The 23,113-nt window shown below is 39.9% G+C and overlaps 1 protein-coding gene across 3 annotated transcripts in view; it reads left to right on the top strand.

The window, feature by feature from the left end:
- Positions 1–23,113, top strand: part of LOC122801571 — a 906,449-nt gene that overhangs the window by 402,722 nt on the left and 480,614 nt on the right. For 2 of the 3 annotated variants that reach the window (XM_044071011.1, XM_044071013.1), the window contains one exon: positions 7,271–7,411. The exons of the other annotated variant lie outside the window; for it this stretch is intronic. In XM_044071011.1, coding sequence (XP_043926946.1) covers positions 7,271–7,411 — 141 coding nt within the window. The remainder of the gene's footprint in view (positions 1–7,270; positions 7,412–23,113) is intronic. 3 annotated transcript variants of the gene reach the window in all.

Below are 23,113 nucleotides of genomic sequence, written 5' to 3'. Positions count from 1 at the left end.
ACAAACCTTCCCACCTGCTTCATCACATACTGTCAGCCTCATTATGAAGCAAATTACCTTCTGCACTCTGTAAGCCACATGAAATACTTATTCATAGGTACAAACTAAGCTAATGACCACTAGGGCCTTTATAAGCCTAGATGTGCAACCCAAAACAATTGTGTCCCTATGCCTTATGGGTGTTTATTGGAATGGGGCATGTTAGTTAGGAAGTTTCTATAGGTTATGTGGGGAGGGTTGTGTTAGCTTGGGCATTATTGTCTGCCTTTGTATATCAGAGACATGGGTCCAGGCCCAGAGTGAATTTCTAATTTCCCATCCATTGGCCAAGGCTAAGCTTAAATAGAGTTAGAGATAGATTCTGCTCCACATGGATGGGAAGTCTGTTCTAGAGCATGGGGAACCTCTGAGACACATATCTGTCTTACCAACATGTGTTACTTAATGTCACAAGCAAAATTTAAATTACTGGGTCTAGTGGTTCTGATGCTGTTCATTTTGTGAATGTGCAAAAGCTCCATCAGAGCTGGATCTGAGGATGCCTTGTATTCCAGGCATAGATTGCCACTCAGTAACCTGTAGGAGAACAAGTAGAGAGATAGGGCGTTAATTTGATATGTATAGGAGAAGTGTATTAAGACCCTGGATTCTCATGGTAAGAAACCTTTGTGGCTGTTCCAACTGTTACATATGTCTGGTCAGGTACATGCTGAAGGGGGCATTATACTCAATGATGGGTCTGATAAGGCATGAATAAAGTGGCACTATGAACTCCTTCGACCTGAATGCCATGCCCTTACTGATACATTGGGCAACACAGAATGATTTTCTTACAACCTTTGCCACATGTTGGTCAAAGGCCAGATCATTGTCTACATATGTTCCCAGATCCCTGACTTCCACATCAACTCTTAGTGGTGTCTTGTCGATGGAGTAATTAGCTTGTGTGGCAGTTTTCCCAAAAGGCACTATAATGCATTTCTTGGCTTTGAGTTTTAATCCATGACTTTGGCACCAGTCATTTGTCTGTGTTAGGCCCTCTCATAAGATGTTTGTGTAATGGGGGAATCTGTGATAACTTCCAATTTGAAGTCATCTGTGAACTTGGTCAGCCAAAGGCACCTGACATTAGCCTTTACCTCAAATAATTAGATGCCAAATAGGAGCAGTCCCAGCACAGAGCCCTGATTTGCCATATGGATGATTGATCTCTTAGTGGAAGTGATCTCACCAATCTTGACTTCCTGGGTTTTGTCTGTGAGAAAGCTGGAATTCACCAAAAGAAAGGGGTTGTAAAAGGACAACTGGTACGTGCAAGTCGTATGACTTCTGATAATTCAGCATTTCTTGAAGAAGTGGAATTTTTAAGGAGTCTGTTTTATAAAAGGGCGTACCCACCTGACCTTTTCAATTCAGTTTTAGAGGAGGTAATAGAACACAGGAATGACAGGTTTGCACCCATCTTGGGTAAACCTGAAACCGTAAGGAATTCAAATAATACAAACACCTTCATTGGACAGTACCACCCAGGATTAATATCCACATTTGATGGGAACTCAAATTTAATTAGAAAGATTTTTCTGAGGGAATGGAAAAATTTCTCAAAAGTTTCTGATCTAGAAGGCATCTTTGATAATGAGCTCACCTGCACATACAGAAAGGGTAAAACCATTAAAAATATTGTAGAGAATAGATTTGTGTTGAAAGAACAAAATTCATTAAATACAACAAAGAAAAAAGGTTTATTTAAATGTGGCAGGTGTAGGTATTGTGCATACTTAACATGTAGTGAGCATATATTCCTGCAAGCCAGAAAAAAGAAATTGTTTTTAAACACGTTTGCAAGTTGTGACACAATGGGCATTGTTTACATTGCCACTTGCACAAAATGTGATTCATTTTATATAGGTAAAAGCGAGAGAAAGCTCAAACAAAGAATATACGAGCACCTGTATGATATGAAGGTCAAAAAAAGACACTAATGCACTTTACAAACACTCACTAAGATGTGGCACTCAAAGTTTTGGGTTCTTTGTATTAGATGTGGTGCCTGTTAACCCAAGGGGTGGTATGTGGGAGACCCAGATTGAGTATAGGGAGTTATATTGGCAGGTCATTCTAGAAGCAGGAAAAAGTCCAGGCCTCAATGAAATGCTCTCCCTCAAACCAGTATTAAAATTAAGGGCTGCTAAATTGTAGGTGTTTACCTACAATGTTTTATCAAAATTATTTATTAAAAACATTTGCCAACAATATTTACAATATTTATTAACAAGGTTAATTTTATATTATTAATGTATTTAAAGAAAATCATTCACTTATTTACTGTTTATTTTATCATTTAACATTTTAAGTATTTTAAGTATTAAAACACACAAATTTTATGTAACTGTCATTTTTTGGTTTAACCATTTGATGGTGCTATTAATTTCAGAATGGTTACTCCTCCGTGTTTTGCTCCATTTTATTCTATTTTATTCATTCACTGCACAAAAAGATTGAATATATTTTAACATATTTTAACATATTTAACACTTTTTGAATGACTTATTCAACTATGATTTCAGCTATTACTATTAAAGCAGTTATTATTAATGTATTAATTCACTTTCCACCAAATTTCACGAAAAGTCACAGTGTTCAACAGCTTATACTATCAACTACTTTCATTGAATAATTGAATTTATTGAATAATTGTCCTTTTTGGAGGGAAACTGGGATATATAAGTAGGTTCAGTTTTTAACTATATGTATATTTATAAAGTTGACGACGAAAACGTTGTGTGAGCATTTTATTGCCTTGTTTTGCTGCACCTTGTGAATAAATCGTTGGTTCTCGCATCCTATGGTCTGGATTTATTTGCGCTAGTGGATTGTGACGCTCAGCTTTGGTTTTGGTTTGTTTTTGGCGCCACTTGCTCTCATTTTTGTTTCTTGTTTTAAAGCTGGAAATCAAGTGAGTTATGTAGGGGTTAATGTCCAGTTTGGTGAGTTTGTCAACTATACATGAGTGGGGCATTGTATCAAATGCCTTAGCTAGGTCCAGGTAGGCAGTATGCACCATTTTCCCCTTATCCATTGCCATGGTGACTTTCTCAAAGAAGTTCACCAGGTTTAATGGGCATGATCTTCTCTTGGAAAAGCCATACTGGGATAGGTCCAGTGTCTGAAGGTTGCCTATGTTTTTGTTGATCATTTCCATCACAATTTATTCTATGGCTTTGCATATTAGACAAGTCAGACTAATTGGTCTGCAGTTTCTGAGGTCAGTTAGTGGTCCATTCTTTTGAAGTGGAATAACTGTTGCAGTCCTCCATTGTTGTAGAAAGCCTGTTTTCAGGCTATAGTTGAAAAGTGACTCAAGTGGTCCTGATAGGTCATGTTTCAAGGTATTTATGAGACATCCCGGGATATTGTTAGGGCTGTGTTTTTGGCCTTAGCGAGTGCCGTTAGGTCCTGCTTTGTGTTAATAGTTGGGGGTTATGCTAGTAGGTATTTCATGGAGGATGGCAAGGGGGGGGGGGGTTAATACTAGGTGATCAGTCTGCAGACTATTATAAGCCTAGCCAATCACCAGAGGTCAGACTCAAACCCTGTACCTTGTGTCTCAGAGGTTAAGACCTTAATCATTATGCCAGCCCTCCCCCTCATGTGTGTTTTCTTAGACTGTGTTTCATCTTTTATTTTCTGATAAGACATTTGTATTCACAAAGTATTCAATATAATCATTGTGTAGTTTAGGTGCCGTCCTCTAAAGTGCTACTACTCTGCTTTCATTTGAGATAACCATTACAAATTAGCATAATAATTCACCATCATGAGTAAATAATCTGTTGTCAGTTCACCACCCAAATCCTGCTGAATAAACTGAACCCACACAAGTACTATTATGTTCTACACTGATACCGAATTGTCTTACTAGAGTAGGCTGTCATGAACTGCATGCATTTTATTCATGTTTATGTACTCTCCAAATGTAGTAATGTGCAGAATTAAACGTACTACTTCTACAGAAAAAAAGACAAATGGATTTTCTAGGAAACTAAGCTCATTGATCAAACACACAAAGTGCGTGTTTTAGAACATTTATGTACTTAGCCTTAAAAGCATACTGTCAGTAGATGTGAAACCAATCCTGTCGAAATTAAGCTTCATTCCAACTGTAAAATTTGTGCAGTGTTAAGAGTGAGAATTTGTTTAAGATGGGAGGAGGGGTTTAATTTTCTGCATGTGATCTGGTGCTTGTGTGCTGATATTTTTCTGATGATTTGTGATCCTATACACACACATCTCTCTCTCTCTCTCTCTCTCTATATATATATATATATATAAAGATAGATATATGTGTGTGTTGTTTTATATATATATATATATAAATGTATGTGCGTGTGTATGGTTTCCTGGCAGCTGATCAAGTGTGCAACTTGTTGACTGCTTTTTTTGCTGTTACAAACTGTTGCATGAACTCATAATCAAATACAGGATCTTTTGAGTCACCTAGAAGTGACTCTTGCAATCCTTAGGAGTTTCCTTTTTGTTCGCAGTTGTGTGACCATTGAATTAGTATATATAAGTTAAGAGGTGTGATGGAAGAGCCCCCATGGTGGGGACTGTAGGGGCAAAGCCTTCCATTTAAACATGGGTTTTGTGTGTTATTACTATTTTTTTACTTATCCAAAAGTATGTTTATTGGTTTCCTTTTGTATTTGGTTTATTTTAATTTAAAATTTTCTCTGTTCTGTGTAATATCCATTCTAGTATTTAAGAAATTACCATTGATAAATAATGAAATGTTAACTATTAATGGCATAGTCAAACACATCCTCTCACACACACACACATATATATATATATATATATATATATATATATATATATATACACATACATATATACACTTAGGTGTTCAGATATATATAGGAATATGCACACATTTATTCAGATAGGGTCATCAAGTGATACACATGCACACGTTCATATTCATGTGCACAACACACACACGCACACACACACACACACACATATATATATATATATATATATATATATATATAAAGATATAGTGTATAAATATGCATATATTATATACACATACAAATAGATATACACACACACACACACACACACACACACACACACACACACACACACACACACACACACACACACACACACACACATTTATTTGCTCATTCTCGACTTTGGTATCAAATTATGTGCAGCTACTGGTGGCAGCAGTGACACAGGTGCTGACCACTGCTAGAAAACCTTAGGCTGTGCTGGGTTCCAAGGGTATAGTATGTCTCAAATGTGTGAAGTAAGGACAGGAAAAGGATATTGAATATCTGCTTTATGGTGGATGCTTCACACATCTATGCTGCCCAGTTGGATGACAATTTTTTTTTTGTCATTTCGTGTTTCCAGCTAAAATATATAATATCCTTTTACCTGCTTTATCTTATACAAGGTCACTAAGATATGGGAGTCTATTCCCAGCATTCAGTGTTTGCAAAGTTTTGAATTTCATTCTGGACAGGACATTGTTTTTCACAAAATGCATACTCACTCACTCACTCACACACACACACACACACACACACACACACTCACACACACACACACACACACACACACACACACACACACACACACACACACACACACACACACACACACACACACACACACACACACACACACACACACACACACACACACACACACACACACACACACACACACACACACACACACACACACTCGCATGCACAAACGCACACCTGTAGGCACTTTGGAAGATTACTTTTCAACTTGATGCATGTTTTTGTAAAGTGAGTGAAAACCAGAGCACCTTGAGAAACTCATGTGGGTGCAAAGAGGACATGCAGACTCCACACACAAGGTACCCCATTGTAGAATCAAACTGGAGAATCTCTTGCAATGAGGTGACAAGCTTCTTACAGCACCACTATATTCTTCTGTAGTTTTACTGGCATTGTTTTACAACAGTACCCCTCCCTCCGATGCGCAGTAGCAAGTCCTACCTAAACCCCACCCAGCAGGCTGCCGACATGAATAAACATGAAGATGGTGAGGAAGTTAGCATGAATATTCATTTGTTATTACTGACATGCGTGAACCAGTACCCAAATAAATAATATCAATCCAAAGTATAGAAAGCTGAAAAAATACGCACGATAAATCATCTGTTTGCACATAGTTTTCTGAAATAGTCACAGTCTAGGCTGCTGATTCTCTGATTCTCCTTATCTGATTCACTGTCAAGTCTGACATCATATTGTTCTTCATTCCCAGCTTCACTTAATGGGAACATCTCAGCACCTGCAAGAGAAATTAGCCATGCTGGCAAAATAGAATCTTATACTTTAATTATCTTTTGTAACAGGGACTGCTCAGAGTATATTATTTTGTACTTTTTATCTTTTTCTACACCATTTTATTTTTTTAAATGTTGTCACTGCCTAACATGCTATTATTTAAGTTATATTTGATTTTCTCGTTATTGTTCGAACATCATTGTTTAAGTGAATAAACATAACATAATTTGAATCTGATCTTTTCAACCTCTGGCTTCAAGAGTTTGTGGCAAAGACATCCATGTATCCATGTACCCCACAAATATATTTTTTTCCCTGTGCTTTTTGCCAGCCCCCCTGCACCCCCCATGTATATAAATACAAATATACCAACTCCAAGATCGCACTTCTTTAAGGAAGCAGGTACACTACTCGTGATGTCACAGGAAAATCTGCATGACATGTCATTCATGCATCATTTGCTTGCTTCATCCCGGCCATTAGGCATGTCGATCACTATGGCCATGCCCATTCCTGCCCAACATGGCTTGGGGGGGGTACGGTTGTAAAACATCGCTGTTTTACTTAGTATAGATTTTCTGTAGTTAAGTCTACCATATTCTGAATCCTGATCACCATTTTTTCTTATGTCAGAGGAACTAGTAGCACAAACAATAGCTGATTAATAAATAAATTAATAAATGAATGAACATTAATTTAGTTTTCCCTTCTATTTTTACCTTGTTTTATAATTTAACCTGAATTTTACATGTTAAGGGTAAAAAGCACTGTTGAAGCTTATGGTCTGTATGTCTCATGTGGCCACGGTTTTCTTCCGGCTACTTTGCATTGTTTGCAAAATGATCACATATTGCACAGTTTCCTATCAGCTTAAGAAACTGTCAACAAATTTACAAACATTTTCAAGTATCTTTATGTTTTCTTTCTTTCAGATTTGGAGATGAAGGACTGAAGCGCTTTGTGCTAGGCTTACAAGGACACAGTCAGCTTTTGTCTGTCAGTATGTGTTATTGCAATCTGGGGCCATCAAGTGGTGCTCCATTGGGTGAGCTCATATCTCAGTCTGCCATTCAGTAAGTTTTGAATCCTTCCTTAATTAGATTAAAAAGATACAAGGAGCATTGTCATTAAGATGTGAAGTGAGGCCAGTATAATTTACCATACAAAAATGATTTGTAATCCCATAAGACAATATGCCAGTCTCACAGACTTATCCCCAAACATGAGTGAAGGCTGTATTCACTGTACAAAAACAATGTCTTTCTCCCCACTCATACTTAGCATTGAACCACACTATCAGGTCTTGATGGACTATATATTCATTTTCTTCCTTGTGAACTGAAATTTGTAGTAAAGAGTAGCTGTCTATTCTAGAATGGCAAGTAGTCAATGCTCTAATAACTAGATTTGATTAGTGATATATTAGGTATGCTAATGACATCTCATAGCTCACCTGCTGCTCTTTAAACAGAATATATTTAGAAAAAGTTGACATTGCAGGTTGGTCATACTGTGCCTGGTGATCATCCATCAAACTTCTTTCTTCATTGCTGACGGCATAACATATGAAGTTTCATTTTTGGACACTGTGTCTTTTGTTTATTATTGGTAAACTGAAAATGTATATCATATTTAAATTTTAGTTACAGTCTTCCTTCAGGGAGAATTTGTGCAGTAGTACAACTTATGGGATTTCCTCTTCCCTTAGTTTGTTACTCAAAATGTTTTTTGTCTCCCTGCATGAGGTCAATACCTGACTCAGACTAGTGTGTCACCTTCATTTTTAAAGTGCATCAGTCTATGCAAGCCAGAACTATCAGAACTGTCATATGCCATATTCTGTTTTTTTTTTTTTTGTTTTCATTTTAAAATTGTTAGCTTCTACACTGTGTTCCCCATTGCAGGTGGTTAATTCAGGATCAATAAACATAGAAGCATCTGTGTATATTAGGCTAAACTGTGCCAGTAAAGCTATTTGAGGATGTAAGTGTTAACATTTTTGAGATTTGCACAGTTTGTACTGCTGAAGACATCCTTGGTGAAGTTAGTAAACAATTGTGAATGTGGTAGGTAAATAATCTTAAATGAGTTTCACACTAAATGTATATTTTTCTCTGAGCTACTCAATATTCTAAGAACTACAAGGCTGAAAGTCTTGGAGAAGGTGATATGGCATACTCCCACTTTGTTGATACTTTCCTGAGCATCATTCTTTATTTTAAAATATCAGTGCTGTGGCTTGTGCAACCACAATAACCATTTACTCAGTCCTCATTAGGCCAGTTATTGAATATAATGTCCTCTTTGGTATGTATATGTCCAGATACATGCAGTAATTGGAATGCCCACATAGAAACCTTACTAAAAGGATACAAGGCCTAAACAACATGTCCTACATGGACTAACTAAAATCCCTGTCATTATACTCGGCATCCTACAGGCTGCTAAGAGGTGACCTGTGTCTGCCATACAAGGTATCCCACTACTGATGGATACACTGCACATCAGCACGTCAAATGGCAACAGAAATATTCAGTCTAGGGATCTAAACCTCTTCTGTGACATCAACAGAATGGTGTGGAGGGACAGGTGTATCTTGCAGAGGATACTACTGCTATGGAGCAGACTCCCCATCCACATAAAACAAAGTTTATCCCTATCCATATTCAAGTGCAGCTTAGATCTATGGATGGGAAACAGAAAACTGACCTTAGGACTGCCCCCTTTGCAACTAATGGCAGCTCCTAAATGCTTTATTCCATGCATGAGTCCCCTCAATTTATCTATGGTATGGTCTCAGTTATTCTCATTAGGGATAATATATAATTATCAACCATGGGATGGGTAAAGCCAGTCTATAACCAAATGGAAAGGGAAAATGGCTTGACTTAAAATGGCTCACAATGGCAGCTAACCTAGTAATTACCTATGGGAATATGAACCTGTGAACAAGGTGTTTTATTGTGTGAGGTGATAGTGCACTTTAATGAAGCTTTTGCCTTTTGCACCTCTGTACTGTAACTGTATAGTTGGTAAAAATAACTTAAGGTGATGTGGGGGATTAAGTCTCCCACATGGGGCTGGGGTGCAGGGGACTTGATCCCCTGCAATATTTTTTGCCATTTTTAATGTTTTTGTTTTACATTTTCTTTTCAGAATTAATATTTCAGGAAACCTTAAAACAAAATCTGGTTATTTGACCGAACATAGGTAACGTCCTAGAAAGACAGATTTATTCAAAAATAATAATAATGTAATTGAAAAACTAAGACTCCATGAAAGAAGAATGAGAAAATTCTATTAAAAGCATAAAAGCAAAAAGAAAAATCCATAAAGGAAGGGATGAAAGAGAATCCATAAAATAAGTTACCTAGTCCTCCTTCCTGTTGTGAAGTAATATCCTATACCAAGAGAGCCTATGAAAAATGGTAAAACAAAGGATCAACACTCTAAAGGATAATTAAAAATATTATACCATGGTATGTATACATTAATGCAAATGAAACAAACATGAAGCTTTTCTTAGCTAAGGAGGCATTCCTGCAAGAGCAAATCCTAAATTTAATTATGCTGGAGCAATACAGTTTTACTAAAGTGCTACACAAGCAGATGTAAACTTCTTGCATGCCCAACAGTTTGTCAGACACACTTACCATAATTAGCTAAAACTCGGTAGTCAATATAAATATTTGAAATTTTCATAAAAATTGAGTCATAACTTCAGTCCACAGTGGTGCTTTGTCATCACATGAAGTGGCCTTTTACACATCTAATAAGAAACAGATTTGATTATGTAGTACCTGTGATTTCCTGTGAGCTTATTTCACCTTCCATCATATTGTTTTTGTTTAGTTGTATCCAGTCCTTCACGAACACAGTGGCTTTAGCATAGCAAGTCGGTTTGAATCCCTCTCTCTTTTTTAATTCATTCTATCCATCTTGCCCTCCCCCACTTTTTTCTTCTTTTGTATTTGATCTTTTCCCCCAAATCAGTGCTTTCTCTGTTGAATCTTTGTGTCATGTGGCCAAAGTATCCGAGTTCAAATTTATAGTTTGTATTTATTTTTTTAGCATTCATTTTAGTGAACAGTCTGGGTTTACTTCCTCAAGCACTGATAGAGTTAATCTTGTTGCTGTTCACAGAATTCTCAAATGTTTTCTCCACCACCACAGTTCAGAAGCATGGACCCCCACCCCCGGCACACAGCCTTGCGTATAGTCCAGTCCTCACAGCTACTGGAAGAACATAGCTTTGACAATATTGTCATTAGTTGACAATGCAATGTTTTTGCTCTTTAATATCTTATCCAGAATTGCCATAGCTTTCCTCTCAAGAAGCAAGCATGTTTTAATAATATAGCATGACCTCTCAGTTCTGGGTTAGATTTCAAGGGGAAACAGCTAGGTAGTTATTTGGCTAGTGTAGTTACTGTACCTTGCTGATTAGTCAGTTACTTTGCTGATATCTAGAAGAAAAAAAAATTTTTATTTTATTTTAAAATTGATTTCACCAATTAAAACTAAACCATGGCGGCACGCGTATTCAAGCTGTTTTATCATTCTGTCAAGATAATTCAGGATCCAGGTTTAAAGGGTTAAATGTGTATACTGTAAAGTGACTACTGATAGTTGATATTTTCAAATTAAAGTAACATCTCTCTCTCTCTCTCTCTCTCCTTGAGTGTTAACCTTCCTGCTAAATAATTTAAAACCATATCCCCTTTCAAATAATACCTGCAACATTTCATATTTAGGTTGCTTTCTATTTTAGCCTCCTACCCCTCCAGGACAATCTAAATGAATATTTAACAAGGAAACCCCCTCCTATAATAAAACATTCTTGTTGATTTTCCTCCAGCCAGCATGAGCACCTAGACAAACTAGCTTTGCTGCAATGCAGACATATACATTACCTCAAATATCAATGTGTTGTGTACATTTAATTGACTGTTCATTTTGCAGTCTCTTTTAAATACTTTTTCATGAACACATTAGAAAACAGCCCATCCAAGAAGCATTGTATCCACCCACCCAAATTCATAGCTAAATTAACAACATATAAAAACCTAAACAGTAAAATACATTCAATTTCAGCTTCCAAGGAATGGGCTCCATATCCATCCTCAGCACTGGCCTCCATCACAAGTACTAGTCACATCTGAGGCAGGAGTTACCCCCACCCCACAACACACTGTTGTTAAAACATATCATTAATAGCTACTTGACTATTTCAGATAGTAATGACTTACAAATCTCTACCTGATGAAACATTTCCATATCATATGCTTTCACATATTTGCATACTCAGATGCACATTTCCAGTGGAGCTACAGTCCTTGTGACACCCAGAAGATCCACATATTCTCCAAGGAGAATGATTATAGCAATAACCCACGCCTGGGTGTGGGTAATGCTGGATTTACCCACGGTTGACGTGGTTTGGTCCCGAGGGCGAAGCCCGAGGGACCAAACAAAGCCAACCGTGGGTAAATACAGCATTACCCACACCCAGAAGCGGGTTATTGCTATTATACCATGACATTATTTAAGAAAAGAAACTATTACTTTTCTTAAATAATGGCATAGTATAATGCCTGTTTACTGCCCTTCCGCAGAAGTCTGGCATCCGCGGCAGTTCTGATGTACTGCGCGCCTGCGCAGTACATCAGAGCTATATAGCAAAAACAGCGGAGAAAGCAAGATCTCCGTTGCTTTTTACTGTTTCGCTATGTTAAACCCATTTACCATAGCGAAACAGTAAAAAGCAACAGAGATCTTGCTTTCTCCGTTGCTTTTTTTTCAAAACCTGTCTCGCTATGTTAAATGGGTTTAGCATAGCGAGACAGCTTTAAAATAAGCAACGGAGATCTCTGTTGCTTATTTTAAAGCTGTCTCGCTATGTTAAACCCATTTAACATAGCGAGACAGTGTTTTAAAAGTAGAGTTATACTAATGGAAAAAGTCCGGCGACGGACCTTTTTCCATTAGTATAACTCGATTTACAATGTGCATGCTGGCCAATCAGCGTGCACGTTTTGGGGGGGGTCATGGTATAATAAAAGCAGTTTTCTCTTGCCTCCCTACTAAGATACCCATTAGATCCCCAGAATCTGTTATAGTGCAGTACTGTAGCTTCAGTGAATCTAAAACATTCATCTTAGCTATATCTAAAGTGTTGCTTCTCATTTCCTTCCTTTAATGTCTTCCATATCTAGTCATCACAATGACCTTCGATAGTCTCTGCTAAACCTTCCCAGAACACCCTTTACCTTTTTGAGAAAAGAAATGCTTCACAAATGTTTTCCTTTGTTTAACTGAGACTGCTTACACACCATTTGAAGTCATGGCATTATGGCAACCCGATTTTTCTAACTCATCAGCATCAGTAGAACTCTGAGTAGCAAAGTACAAGGTGAAATCAGTATCACAGTTTAATTTGCCACTCCTGATCTTTTTTCTGTCACTGCTAGCTGCTATTTTGTCACAGCTTTCTCTTTATGCAGCTTGAACACCAAAGCTGCTTGCTCTTATCGCAGTAACTGTCTCCTAAAGAGCAGTGATGGTTTCTTGGCTAAGTTCTAGGTAGCTCAGCTCATTTGCCTATACCTGTGCCCCTTAGATGAAGTTATATTTGGTTTAAAGTTTTGGACACTAGTCTTGGAGATGTCTTTGAAGGTTCACTCTTCCAACAGAAAAAAAACTTCAGATACTACTTTGTACTCTAGATGAAATCTCAGTGAATTTTGTTTGCACAATTTGATGCTAAGAATAAAGGCATTCCTTCTCTTTCTCATAATCAAAGAGTATATCTAGTCAAGATAGATCCTATTATCCCGATATATTGGCTGCCTATTGGCTTTCTTGAGATTCACTAGTACTTGTTCCTTTTGAGTAAAAGACTCAGACTGGGCACAGATCACTCTTGATGGTTGCATCTGGTCTTGTGGAGCAGACACAAAGTGTGGTGCGCACATTCCAGTTTAAACTCTTCCTCATGCTTCCTGATCCACTTAGCCAGGAACTTAGTTATGTAAGCCATGCATTCATAGGTTCATAGGTAGGTACTAGGCTATCGGCCCTAGGGCCTATACAAGCCTAGCCAAAAAGGCTTTCGCCACCCAAGAAAGTTATATTCCTGTGCCCTTGGCGAGCAGAACCACAGAGGTGATCCCCGGGGTGAATTTCCTATTTCCCATCCAATCATCAAGATTTTTCTTGAAGAGTGCTAATGAGGAGCTTTGTTTGATATAGATAGGTAGTTTGTTCCAGAGTATGGGAAGTCTCTTGGACAGAAATCTATCCCTCCAGCATGTTCTGTTTATAGTGGTGACAAGGTTTAGGTCCCTAGAGCGTGTAGCTCGGAGGGATTGGGATTTCTTTAAGTGGAGCATGTCCAACAGCTCTAGGTTTGACATAGCTTTGTATGTTAGGCAGAGATCACCTTTGAGTAGGCGATATGCGATGGAGTAAAGGTGGAGTTTCTTTAGACGGTCTGCGTAGGGCATCTGTTTGAGGCCCATAATCCTCTTTGTGAGGTATTTCTGCGGCCTTTCCAGTTGTTGTAGATGTCTTGTGAGGTACATAACAACAGAGGTGTTGTACTCTGTAATAGGTCTAATGAGTGATGAGTAGAGGGGAACAATGACCTCTTTTTTCCTGGATGAGAAATCTTTTGTGATGAGGTGTGCCACATAGAAGGATTTCCTGATGGTTTACTATTGAAATTGCGAACGGCACTTGGGTGACAGTCAGATAGTCGAATGTATAAGGTCGTAAACAAGGATGTCGAAGACAAAATAATCAATCTAGGAACGGTTTTAACATGGGTCGAGGTAGGTGTTCATAGGTTCATAGGTTCATAGGTTTATACTAGGCTATCTGCCCTAAGGCACTTATAAGCCTAGCCTAAAGTTTTGTGGCTTATGCCACCCCTTATATGAAAAAATACTGTGCCCATTAGTTTGTTGTGCCTCTGTCCAGCAGTGACACAGAGATGATTCCCAGGGTAAACCTACGATCTCCCATCCACAGGTCAAGATTTCTTTTGAACAGAGCCAGCAAGGTGCTCTGCCTCACATGGACCGGGATTTTATTCCACAGTATAGGGAGTCTCTGAGTGATAAATCTATCCCTCCAGCACGTCCTATTTATATCCGTGCTAAGGTTTAAGTCACTTGCTCTAGTGGTTTTGGTGGATTTGGATTTTTTGAGGTGGAGCATGTCCATTAATTCTGGGTTGGACATGGCCTTGTATGTCAGGCACATGTCACCTCTGAGCAGACGGTATGCGACTGAATAGAGCTGGAGTTTCTTCAATCTGGCAGCATATGACAGATTTTGGAGTCCCTTTATCCTTTTGGTGAGGAACTTTTGGGGTCTCTCCAATTGCTGCAGATGTCGGGTGAGATACATCCTGAATGGGGCATTGTACTCGATCATTGGTCTGATAAGTGAAGAGTACAGGGGAACAATGACCTCACTAGATCTGGATGTGAATCCCTTCATGATCAGGTGGGCAATGTAGAAGGTCTTTCTAACCACTTTAGCAACGTGAGTGTCAAAAGAAAGGCCACTGTCAACCTCGGTGCCCAGGTCCCTGATAACCTCTTCTGTGCTTAGTGGATTGCCACCTATATGGTAGCTTGGGGTTACCTTGTTTTTCCCGAAGGGTATGACTATACATTTTTTGGCGTTTAACTTCAGGCCATGGCTCTGGCACCAGCTATCTGTTTCTGTGAGTCCCTTCTGAAGGATATCCATGCCCGATGCACTTTCCACTATGGCGCCCAATTTGCAGTCGTCTGCAAACTTTGTCAGCCAAAGTCCTCCCATGTTGGCCTGTACTTCTGAGAAGTAGATGCCGAACAATAGGGGGCCAAGGACCGAGCCCTGTGGGACACCACTTGTGACCGGCTTGGAGTCTGACATAGCGCCAGCAACTCTAACCCTGTGGGTTCTGTCCTTAAGCCAGTTTGCAACCCATCTTGTGACATATGGGTTTACATTTAAGCTGGTAAGTTTTTCTACAATACCCGAGTGTGGTATTGTGTCAAAAGCCTTTGCAAGGTCAAGGTAGGCTGTATGGACTGCCTTTCCCTCATCAATGGCCTTGGTGTCTGTTTCGAAGAAGTCGACCAAGTTCAAAAGGCATGATCTGCCCTTGACGAAGCCAAACTGGGTCGGGTCCAATGTCTGCAAGTCCCCTATATCTTTGTTTATGAGCTCCATTATGATCCTCTCCATAGCTTTGCAGACTAGACTTGTTAAGCGTATGGGGCGGTAATTACCAGGGTCTGTAGAGGCACCGCCTTTGTGGAGTGGGACCACAGTTGCCGTACGCCACTCCTTGGGCACGTATCCTGTGGTAAGGCTGAGATTAAACAGCTGCCTTATGTGCGGGTTTAATTCCTCATTTAGCTCGTAGCACACAGCCGGGGACACCATCCGGTCCCATTGATGCTGTGTTTTTAGCTTTAGAGAGAGCAGCTTTCACCTGCGCATTTGAGATGTCTGGGAGGCTACACTCCGCTGGGATAGTTATCTCTCCTTTAGGGGAGAGGGGTGAAGTTTGCACTGAACCTGTCTGCCAGTATGTTGGCAATGTCTGTGGGTTCAGTGATTTTTGTATCATTTTGGACTAATTCTGAGCATATCTGGGAGTTTCCACCCAGGTTCCTAACATAGCTGAAAAAGGCCTTATGATTGTCCTTTGAATCCATGGCAATTTTTCTCTCAAAATTGGCCTTAGTTGATTTTATGAGTGCTCGTATTTTTTTACTAATAATGATCAGGGGTGACTTCCCTTTTATGGATTTTGTTCTATCATGTAATAGCTTTCTCCTCTTATTGTAAAGTTTGTTAATGGCTGGGGTCCACCAGACTGGACGTTTGCCCTTTGTGGAAACAGTCTTGGTTTTATTTGGGATTGCCTGATCCATGCAGTCCTGGACGTTTCATAGAAGGCATTTGTAAGGGCTTCCACAGCTTGGGTTGTGGTTTCCACTGGCTCAGGGGCCTTGAAGGATACCAAGCCAGTCTTGAGTAGTGTGAAGTTTGCTTTAGAGAAGTTCTTCACTGTGGTCTTTTTTGTTTGGGGTGGGGACGGGGTGTGGATTTCCAGTGAGATTAGTTTATGATCAGATCTCGCCAATGAGGGATATACTTCCGGTGTGGAGCATTTTGTCCCCATGTTTGTGATAATGAGATCTAGTATATTTTCTCCTCTCGTGGGTACAGTGACTAGCTGTTCCATGCCATTTGAATTTATGAACTCCAGGAACCATTGGGCTAGAAAGTTAGGGCTTGAGTAATGTTCCCAGTCTATATTCGGGTAGTTGAAGTCACCCAATATGATGGTGTTTGGAGATACATTTATACCCTCCAGTGTCTTCAGGAAGGCTGTGTGGGGTTCCTGAGTTTGAGAGGGTGGCCTGTAGCATGCTACAATTTGTAGAGCAGTTTTGCCTATGGTTAGTTGCACCTGGATGGTTTCCGAAGCTTTGTGCGTTGCCACCAACCTGGAGGTGTGGGTATCCTTTATGAATATGGATACACCCCCTCCTTTTGTGGTGTGGTCCGGGTTTTGGGGCCGGAACGCATGATATGAGGTAAAACCTAATAGTGCCGGGGTACTCTCAGGAGCCTTGAACCAGGTTTCAGTTACAGCACAGACATCGATGTTCTCCATACTGAGAAGGGCCTTAAGTGCGTGCATTTTGAGATTTAGACTTCTGGCATTGAGCAGCATTACCCTCAGTTTCTTCCCATTTTTGTTTTCTAGGGTGGTAGGTTTAGAATTTGAGCCTTGCCTAAAAAAGGCACTATAGGGGTGGCAAGAGCCTTAGCCAATATCCGGAATCCCAGGGGTGACAGGTGCAAGCCGTCCCTTGCGAAGCAGCGTGGCTTGTCAAGCATGTCATCCCAGGCAGACACACTGGATCCCCTTTGAATGACACCAGACATTAAGCCAATTGTTAAAGCTGATCATCTTGTCTCTATATTGTGGCATCATTCTTGGTGAAGGAAGAATACTGCTCAGGGTCAGGGTCATACCTGCCTGGGCTACATAATCAGAGAGCTCCTCTATGTCTCTTTTCATGTAGTCCAGGGAGGTACGTCTCAGGTCGTTCACACCAGCATGGACAATGACTGTGTCATATTTGTACTTGCCGTGGAGTGACCCGAGTGCTTGTGTTATGTGGCGGATTCTAGCGCCCGATAGGCAGCTTACTGTGACCCTCTCCTTGTTCAGCCTGGTGAGTGGGACGTCAGTGTGTCTGACTATGGAGTCACCAGTATTATTCCCTACTACAAACATCTTCCCTACCTTGACCCATGTTAAAACTATTCCTAGATTGATTATTATGTCTTCGACATCCGTGTTTACGACCTTATACATTCGACTATCCGACTGTCGCCCAAGTGCTGTTCGCAATTTCAATAGTAAACCTTTCCTGACTACTGCGGTGATGTGATTATCAAAGGAGAGACTACTGTCTATTTGTGTACCAAGGTCTCTTATCACACTTTTGGTGTTAAGTAGACTACCACCTATGTGGTAGCTCATGGGTACAGAGTTTTTACTAAAGGGGATGACAATGCACTTTTTGGCATTGAGCTTGAGGCCATGGCTTTGACACCAGGTATCTGTTTCAGTGAGGCCCTTTTATAGGATGTTCACATTGTTGGGAGTTTCAATTATGGCTCCTAATTTGCAGTCATCTGCGAACTTCATTAGTCAAAGACCTTTTGTGTTAGCTTTTACTTCAGAAAAGTAGATACCAAACAGGAGAGGACCCAGGACTGAACCCTGTGGTACTCCACTTGTCACAGGTCTGAAGTCGGATTTGGAGTTTCCTACTTTCACAGTGTGGGTTCTGTCAGTGAGCCAGTTGGCAATCATCTTGTGACATAGGGATTTATACCTAGTTTAGTGAGTTTATCTATAATTCCGGAGTTGGGGATGGTGTCAAAAGCCTTTGTGAGATCTAGATAGGCTGTTTGAACTACCTTACCCTCGTCTACAGCTTTGGAGACTGCTTCAAAGAAGTCAGTCAGGTTTAGGAGACATGATCTGCCCTTTATAAACTCAAACTGGGTGGGGGTCTAGAGTTTGGATATTACCAATGTCTTTGTTTATAAGTTCCATGATGATACATTCCATGGCCTTTCAGACCAGGCTCATTAGGCTAATGGGGCAGTAGTTCCCAGGGTCCGTGGTGGCTCCCCCTTTGTGGAGTGGGATAACCGTTGCTGTGCGCCATTCAATGGGCACAAAGCCTGAGGTGAGGCTATGATTGAACATGGTGCTTAGGTGAGGTGCCAGTTCACTCTGTAGTTCATGTAGAACACAGCCTGGGATGTTTTCATGTCCCATGAATGCTGTGTTCTTGGCTTTGGAGAGCCTGTACAGCCATGATTGCAGGAACTTTGCATTCTTCCAGTATAGAGATGGGCCCTTTAGGAGGTGGGGGGTGGTAAAGTTAGCACTGAACCTATCTGCCAGGATGTTGGCAATTTCAGTTGGTTCTGTATATTTAGTGCCATTGTGCTGTAACTCAGAGCAGATCTGAGTGTTGCCATTGAGATTCTTGACATAGCTATAGAATGCTTTGTGGTTGTCTTCAGAATCAGTGGTGATTTGGTTTTATAACTAGCTTTGGAGGATTTTATGAGGTATCTCAGCTTCTTACTGAGGCTGACCAGGGAGTTCTTCCAGTCATAGGATTTTACTCTTTTTTGCAACAGTTTCTTTCTTCTGTTGTAGAGTTTGTTTATGGCAGGGGACCACCAGAGTGGCTCTCTTTTTTTGGAGGATAGCATCTTGGTTCTGTTAGGGATAGCATGATCCATGCACTCGTGTAAGTACTTATAAAGTGCATTTGTGTAGGATTCAGCAGTTGTACCTCTATTGTCCGTCTGCATGGGTGTTGTGAAGTTTGCCACTTCTGCCTTAAGAAGTGCGAAGTTGGCTTTGGAGAATTTTTTACGGTGGTTTCCCTAATGGGGGGTGAGGGCAGGATGTGGATGTCTAGGCTGATTAGCTTGTGGTCAGATCTGACCAACGAGGAATTGACCTCTGGTGTGGAACACCAGTCGCCCATGTTGGTAATGACCAGATCTAAGATATTGCTGCCCCTGGTGGGGGTGTGGATAAGCTGATCCAAGGCGTTGGAATTTATGAATTCCAGAAAACGTTGAACAAAAGAGTTGGTACATGAGTAGTTTTCCTAGTTAATGGTGGGGTAGTTGAAATCACCCATTATTAGGGTGTTGGGTTGTACCCTAATATTTTCCAGTGTATCAAGAAATGAGGAGTGGGAATCCTGGGGCATGGTGGGGAATCTGTAGCAAGTTGCAATTTGGATTGCGGTCTTGCCCAGAGTTAGTTGCATTTGGATAATCTCGGATGCATTATGCTGAGCAACTGGCCTAGAGGTGTGGATATCCTTAATGAATATGGACATGCCTCCACCTTTATTATTTCAGTCCAGGTTAGGTGGCTGAAAGGTGTGGTATGAATTATAGCCTGGAAATGCAGGGGTGCTCTCTGGAGCCTTGAACCTGGTTTCTATCACTGCACAGATGTCGATGTTCTCCATTTTAAGGAGTGCCTCAACTGAATGCATTTTGAGGTTTAGACTTCTAGCATTGAGTAGCATTACCCTCAGATTTTGCTTGCTTGTACCTGTTACGGTGGTGAATTTCTCATTTGAATCTTGATTAAAAAAGGCACTAAAGGGGTGGCAAGAGCCTTAGCCAGTATCCGGACTCCCAAGGGCACAGGTGCAGGCCATCTCTGGCAAAGCATTGTGGTCTGTCGATCATGTCATCCCAGGCTGACAGATGCTGGATCCCCTTAGAATGAGACCAGAAGGTTAGCCAATTGTTGAAGTCAATCATTTTGTCCTTGTACTGTGGTATCATTCTGGGTGATGGCAGGATGCTACTCATTAGATTATCTTCTCTCTAGGAACCTACTTGAACCATATTTTATTTCATTATGAGTGATCTTCATAGTTTATTACTTACTCTTCAGTTAGACTGAGTCTTGCTTCTGTAACCTGAACTTTGGTTTTCAGCTGCAAGTTTTTGTTCATCATCTTTGTCTTTCTGTTCATTTAAAGCCCCTCAGTCTCTAGAACTGTTTACCATTGCTAACAATGTACTTCTTGAGCCTACTTATTCTATGCAGTTTATGACAAATTAATTTTAGAAAGAAGGATTCTTCTGAATTCTCTACCAGTTTAGCTTGGTCTGTTCAATTTTTTTCTTGTTGTTCCATTAGCACGTCTTCCGAAAGGCTTGTTCTTATGAGCATTCTTTACCTCACAGGTTCTCTTTTGACTGGCATACATTTTCTTTTTCACTCAAATACTGCACCACCAGACAAAGAGTTTTGTCACTCGGTTGTTTAGAGGAGCTTTATATAGTTTTGAAAAGCGCAGCAGGGAGAAGCATGTTAGCCTCAGAGTGGCAGCCTATCAGAAATCCCCTCCATATCAAGATTATTTTTAAAGGAGGTAATGACATACTTTTGATATAAAGACAAAACATATTCCGTAATTGTGGAATGCATTTTAAACTGTCACTTGTTTCTATTATTTATATTTATTTTTAATACTAAATAAGTTTCCTGGTTTGATGTTAGCTTCACTAACAGTTCAATGCTGATGTAGTCATTTAAATAGAAGCAGATCAAACACTGCCTTATAGGCTAGGCAGATTTGATCTGTTAGTGACCTACAAGGAATAGAATGTAAAGACAGGTACTAAAGCCCTAAGTCTTCCAACCTTTTATTTTTTTTTTTAGTAAGGAATCATACTTTTTCAACTTAAGTGGCTTGGTCAAAGGATAAAGAATGCATCATTTCCTTCTGTTCAGTAATGGTCAAAGACTAGAAAATGCAGCATTCTGTTGGGCCATATCACTAAAGTATAAAGTGATAGAATGATTTGTCTCTCTTTTATAAACACCTTTATTGAATTATCACTTGTGACACAGGCACACATATATTTATATAAAAGTAATCAAACCATATTAATAAGTTCACATTTGCAAACAGTATACATGACATATATTGGTATATATCATATAACCAAAGCAAAATTACATAAATTATTCACTTTCTGCCAACTGTTAAACCTCATACCTCCTCCAAAACATTTCTCTGCATATATTGTTCCCAAAATACTATATATATATATATATATATATATATATATATATATATATATATGTGTGTGTGTGTGTGTGTGTGTGTGTGTACTATTGTACTATATTTCTGTGACCCTACTTTAATATTTTGTAAATATCATAATTACTTGTATTATTTCTGGAGCTTTTCTCCTCAGGTCTGCACTGAAAATGGGCCCCTGGCTCAGTTGGACTAACCTGGTTAACAAATGTCAATAACTAACTAACTAAATAAATAAATAAAATGTTTCTCTATGTAATTTACTCCTACACTTTTCTAAAAAATCCCACTTCCTGTTCATTTATCTATGTTACAGTATTCACTACTTCAAGTATAGTTGGTTTAGATTTTGATTTCCATTTTCTAGTAATTGCTTTTTTGACAGCCGCTAGAATTAAACTTAACGGGCCTTTACTATGTCTAGGCAATTAAGATCCTGTATCACAGCTCAAAAAATAATTTCCATTGTTACACTCATTTGCTTGCCCAGTATTCCAGACAGAGTGTTCTGCAGGGAATTTTCAAAGTGTATCAACTTATTACAGTCCAAGAACATATGTTCCCAGTTACCACTTTCTTCCCCATAACACCTCCAACATTTGCCATCTACCTGAGGAAAAATTCTTTGGAGTCTGCTTTGGGCATAAAACGTATCTCTGCAAATACTTCCAGGTAAAATTCCTAAATCTTCTAGATTTTGTTGTATATTTGGGAACCATATATATATGTCCTCCCATTGTTTCTTTGTGAATTGTAAATTTAATCTCTCTTCCCAATCTTTTCCGACCTCGTCTTATTGATTCCTGTAGTCATTGTGCAATATTTTGTATGCTGCACTAATTACAGGGGCGGCTCGTGGCATAGGGCTGCCGGACTGCAGCCCCCTCAAAAATAAGAAAATAAAGAAAAATAAGAAAGCAAACTGAAAAATAAAAAAAAATATTTTTTTCAGAATTCGCGGACTTCGCGCATGCGCATAGACCGAGTCCCGACTACTGTCGGTCTATGCGCATGCTCAAGAAGTCGGCCGTCCCCATAGGGGACACAGAGACGCCTGTGCACTTTACAGTGCACAGACTCGCCAGGATTATGGGTCGCGTCCGGACTGCAAGAGGAGCAGCAGGGACTCGGGACAGAGCATCTCGTCGGGAAGGAGCATTGGGATCTCGCGTCGGGAAGGAGCATTGGGATCTCGCGGGTCTTCAGTATTGCGCGGGAAGGATGTACGTTAGCTGGATGTATTCAGGTAAGGTGCCTTTTAATTTACAATGTTTATTTGTGTGTGTATGGTGCTTGTGCTTTACTGGAGTTTGTGTATGGTGCTTGTGCTTTACTGGAGTTTGTGTATGGTGCTTGTGCTTTACTGAGTTTGTGTATGGTGCTTGTGCTTTACTGGTGTGTGTGTGTGTGTGTGTGTGTGTGCGCGCGTGTGTGTGCGCGTGTGTGTGTGTGTGTGAGAGTGACAGTGAAGCCGTGCAAGTAGTGCAAAACTGGTACTCTTAAGATCAAATAAGTGGATAAATTTATAGAGCTGCCCTCTTTAAGGCAAAACCCTTCTTTCATTTCTTGAAGTTCCTG

The sequence above is a fragment of the Protopterus annectens genome, chromosome 5.part0 (genome assembly GCF_019279795.1).
Source record: "Protopterus annectens isolate FY-2018-M chromosome 5.part0, PAN1.0, whole genome shotgun sequence".
NCBI lineage: Eukaryota > Metazoa > Chordata > Ceratodontiformes > Protopteridae > Protopterus > Protopterus annectens.
Note: the sequence above shows the minus strand (reverse complement) of the source record. Positions and strands in the feature narration are given on the sequence as shown.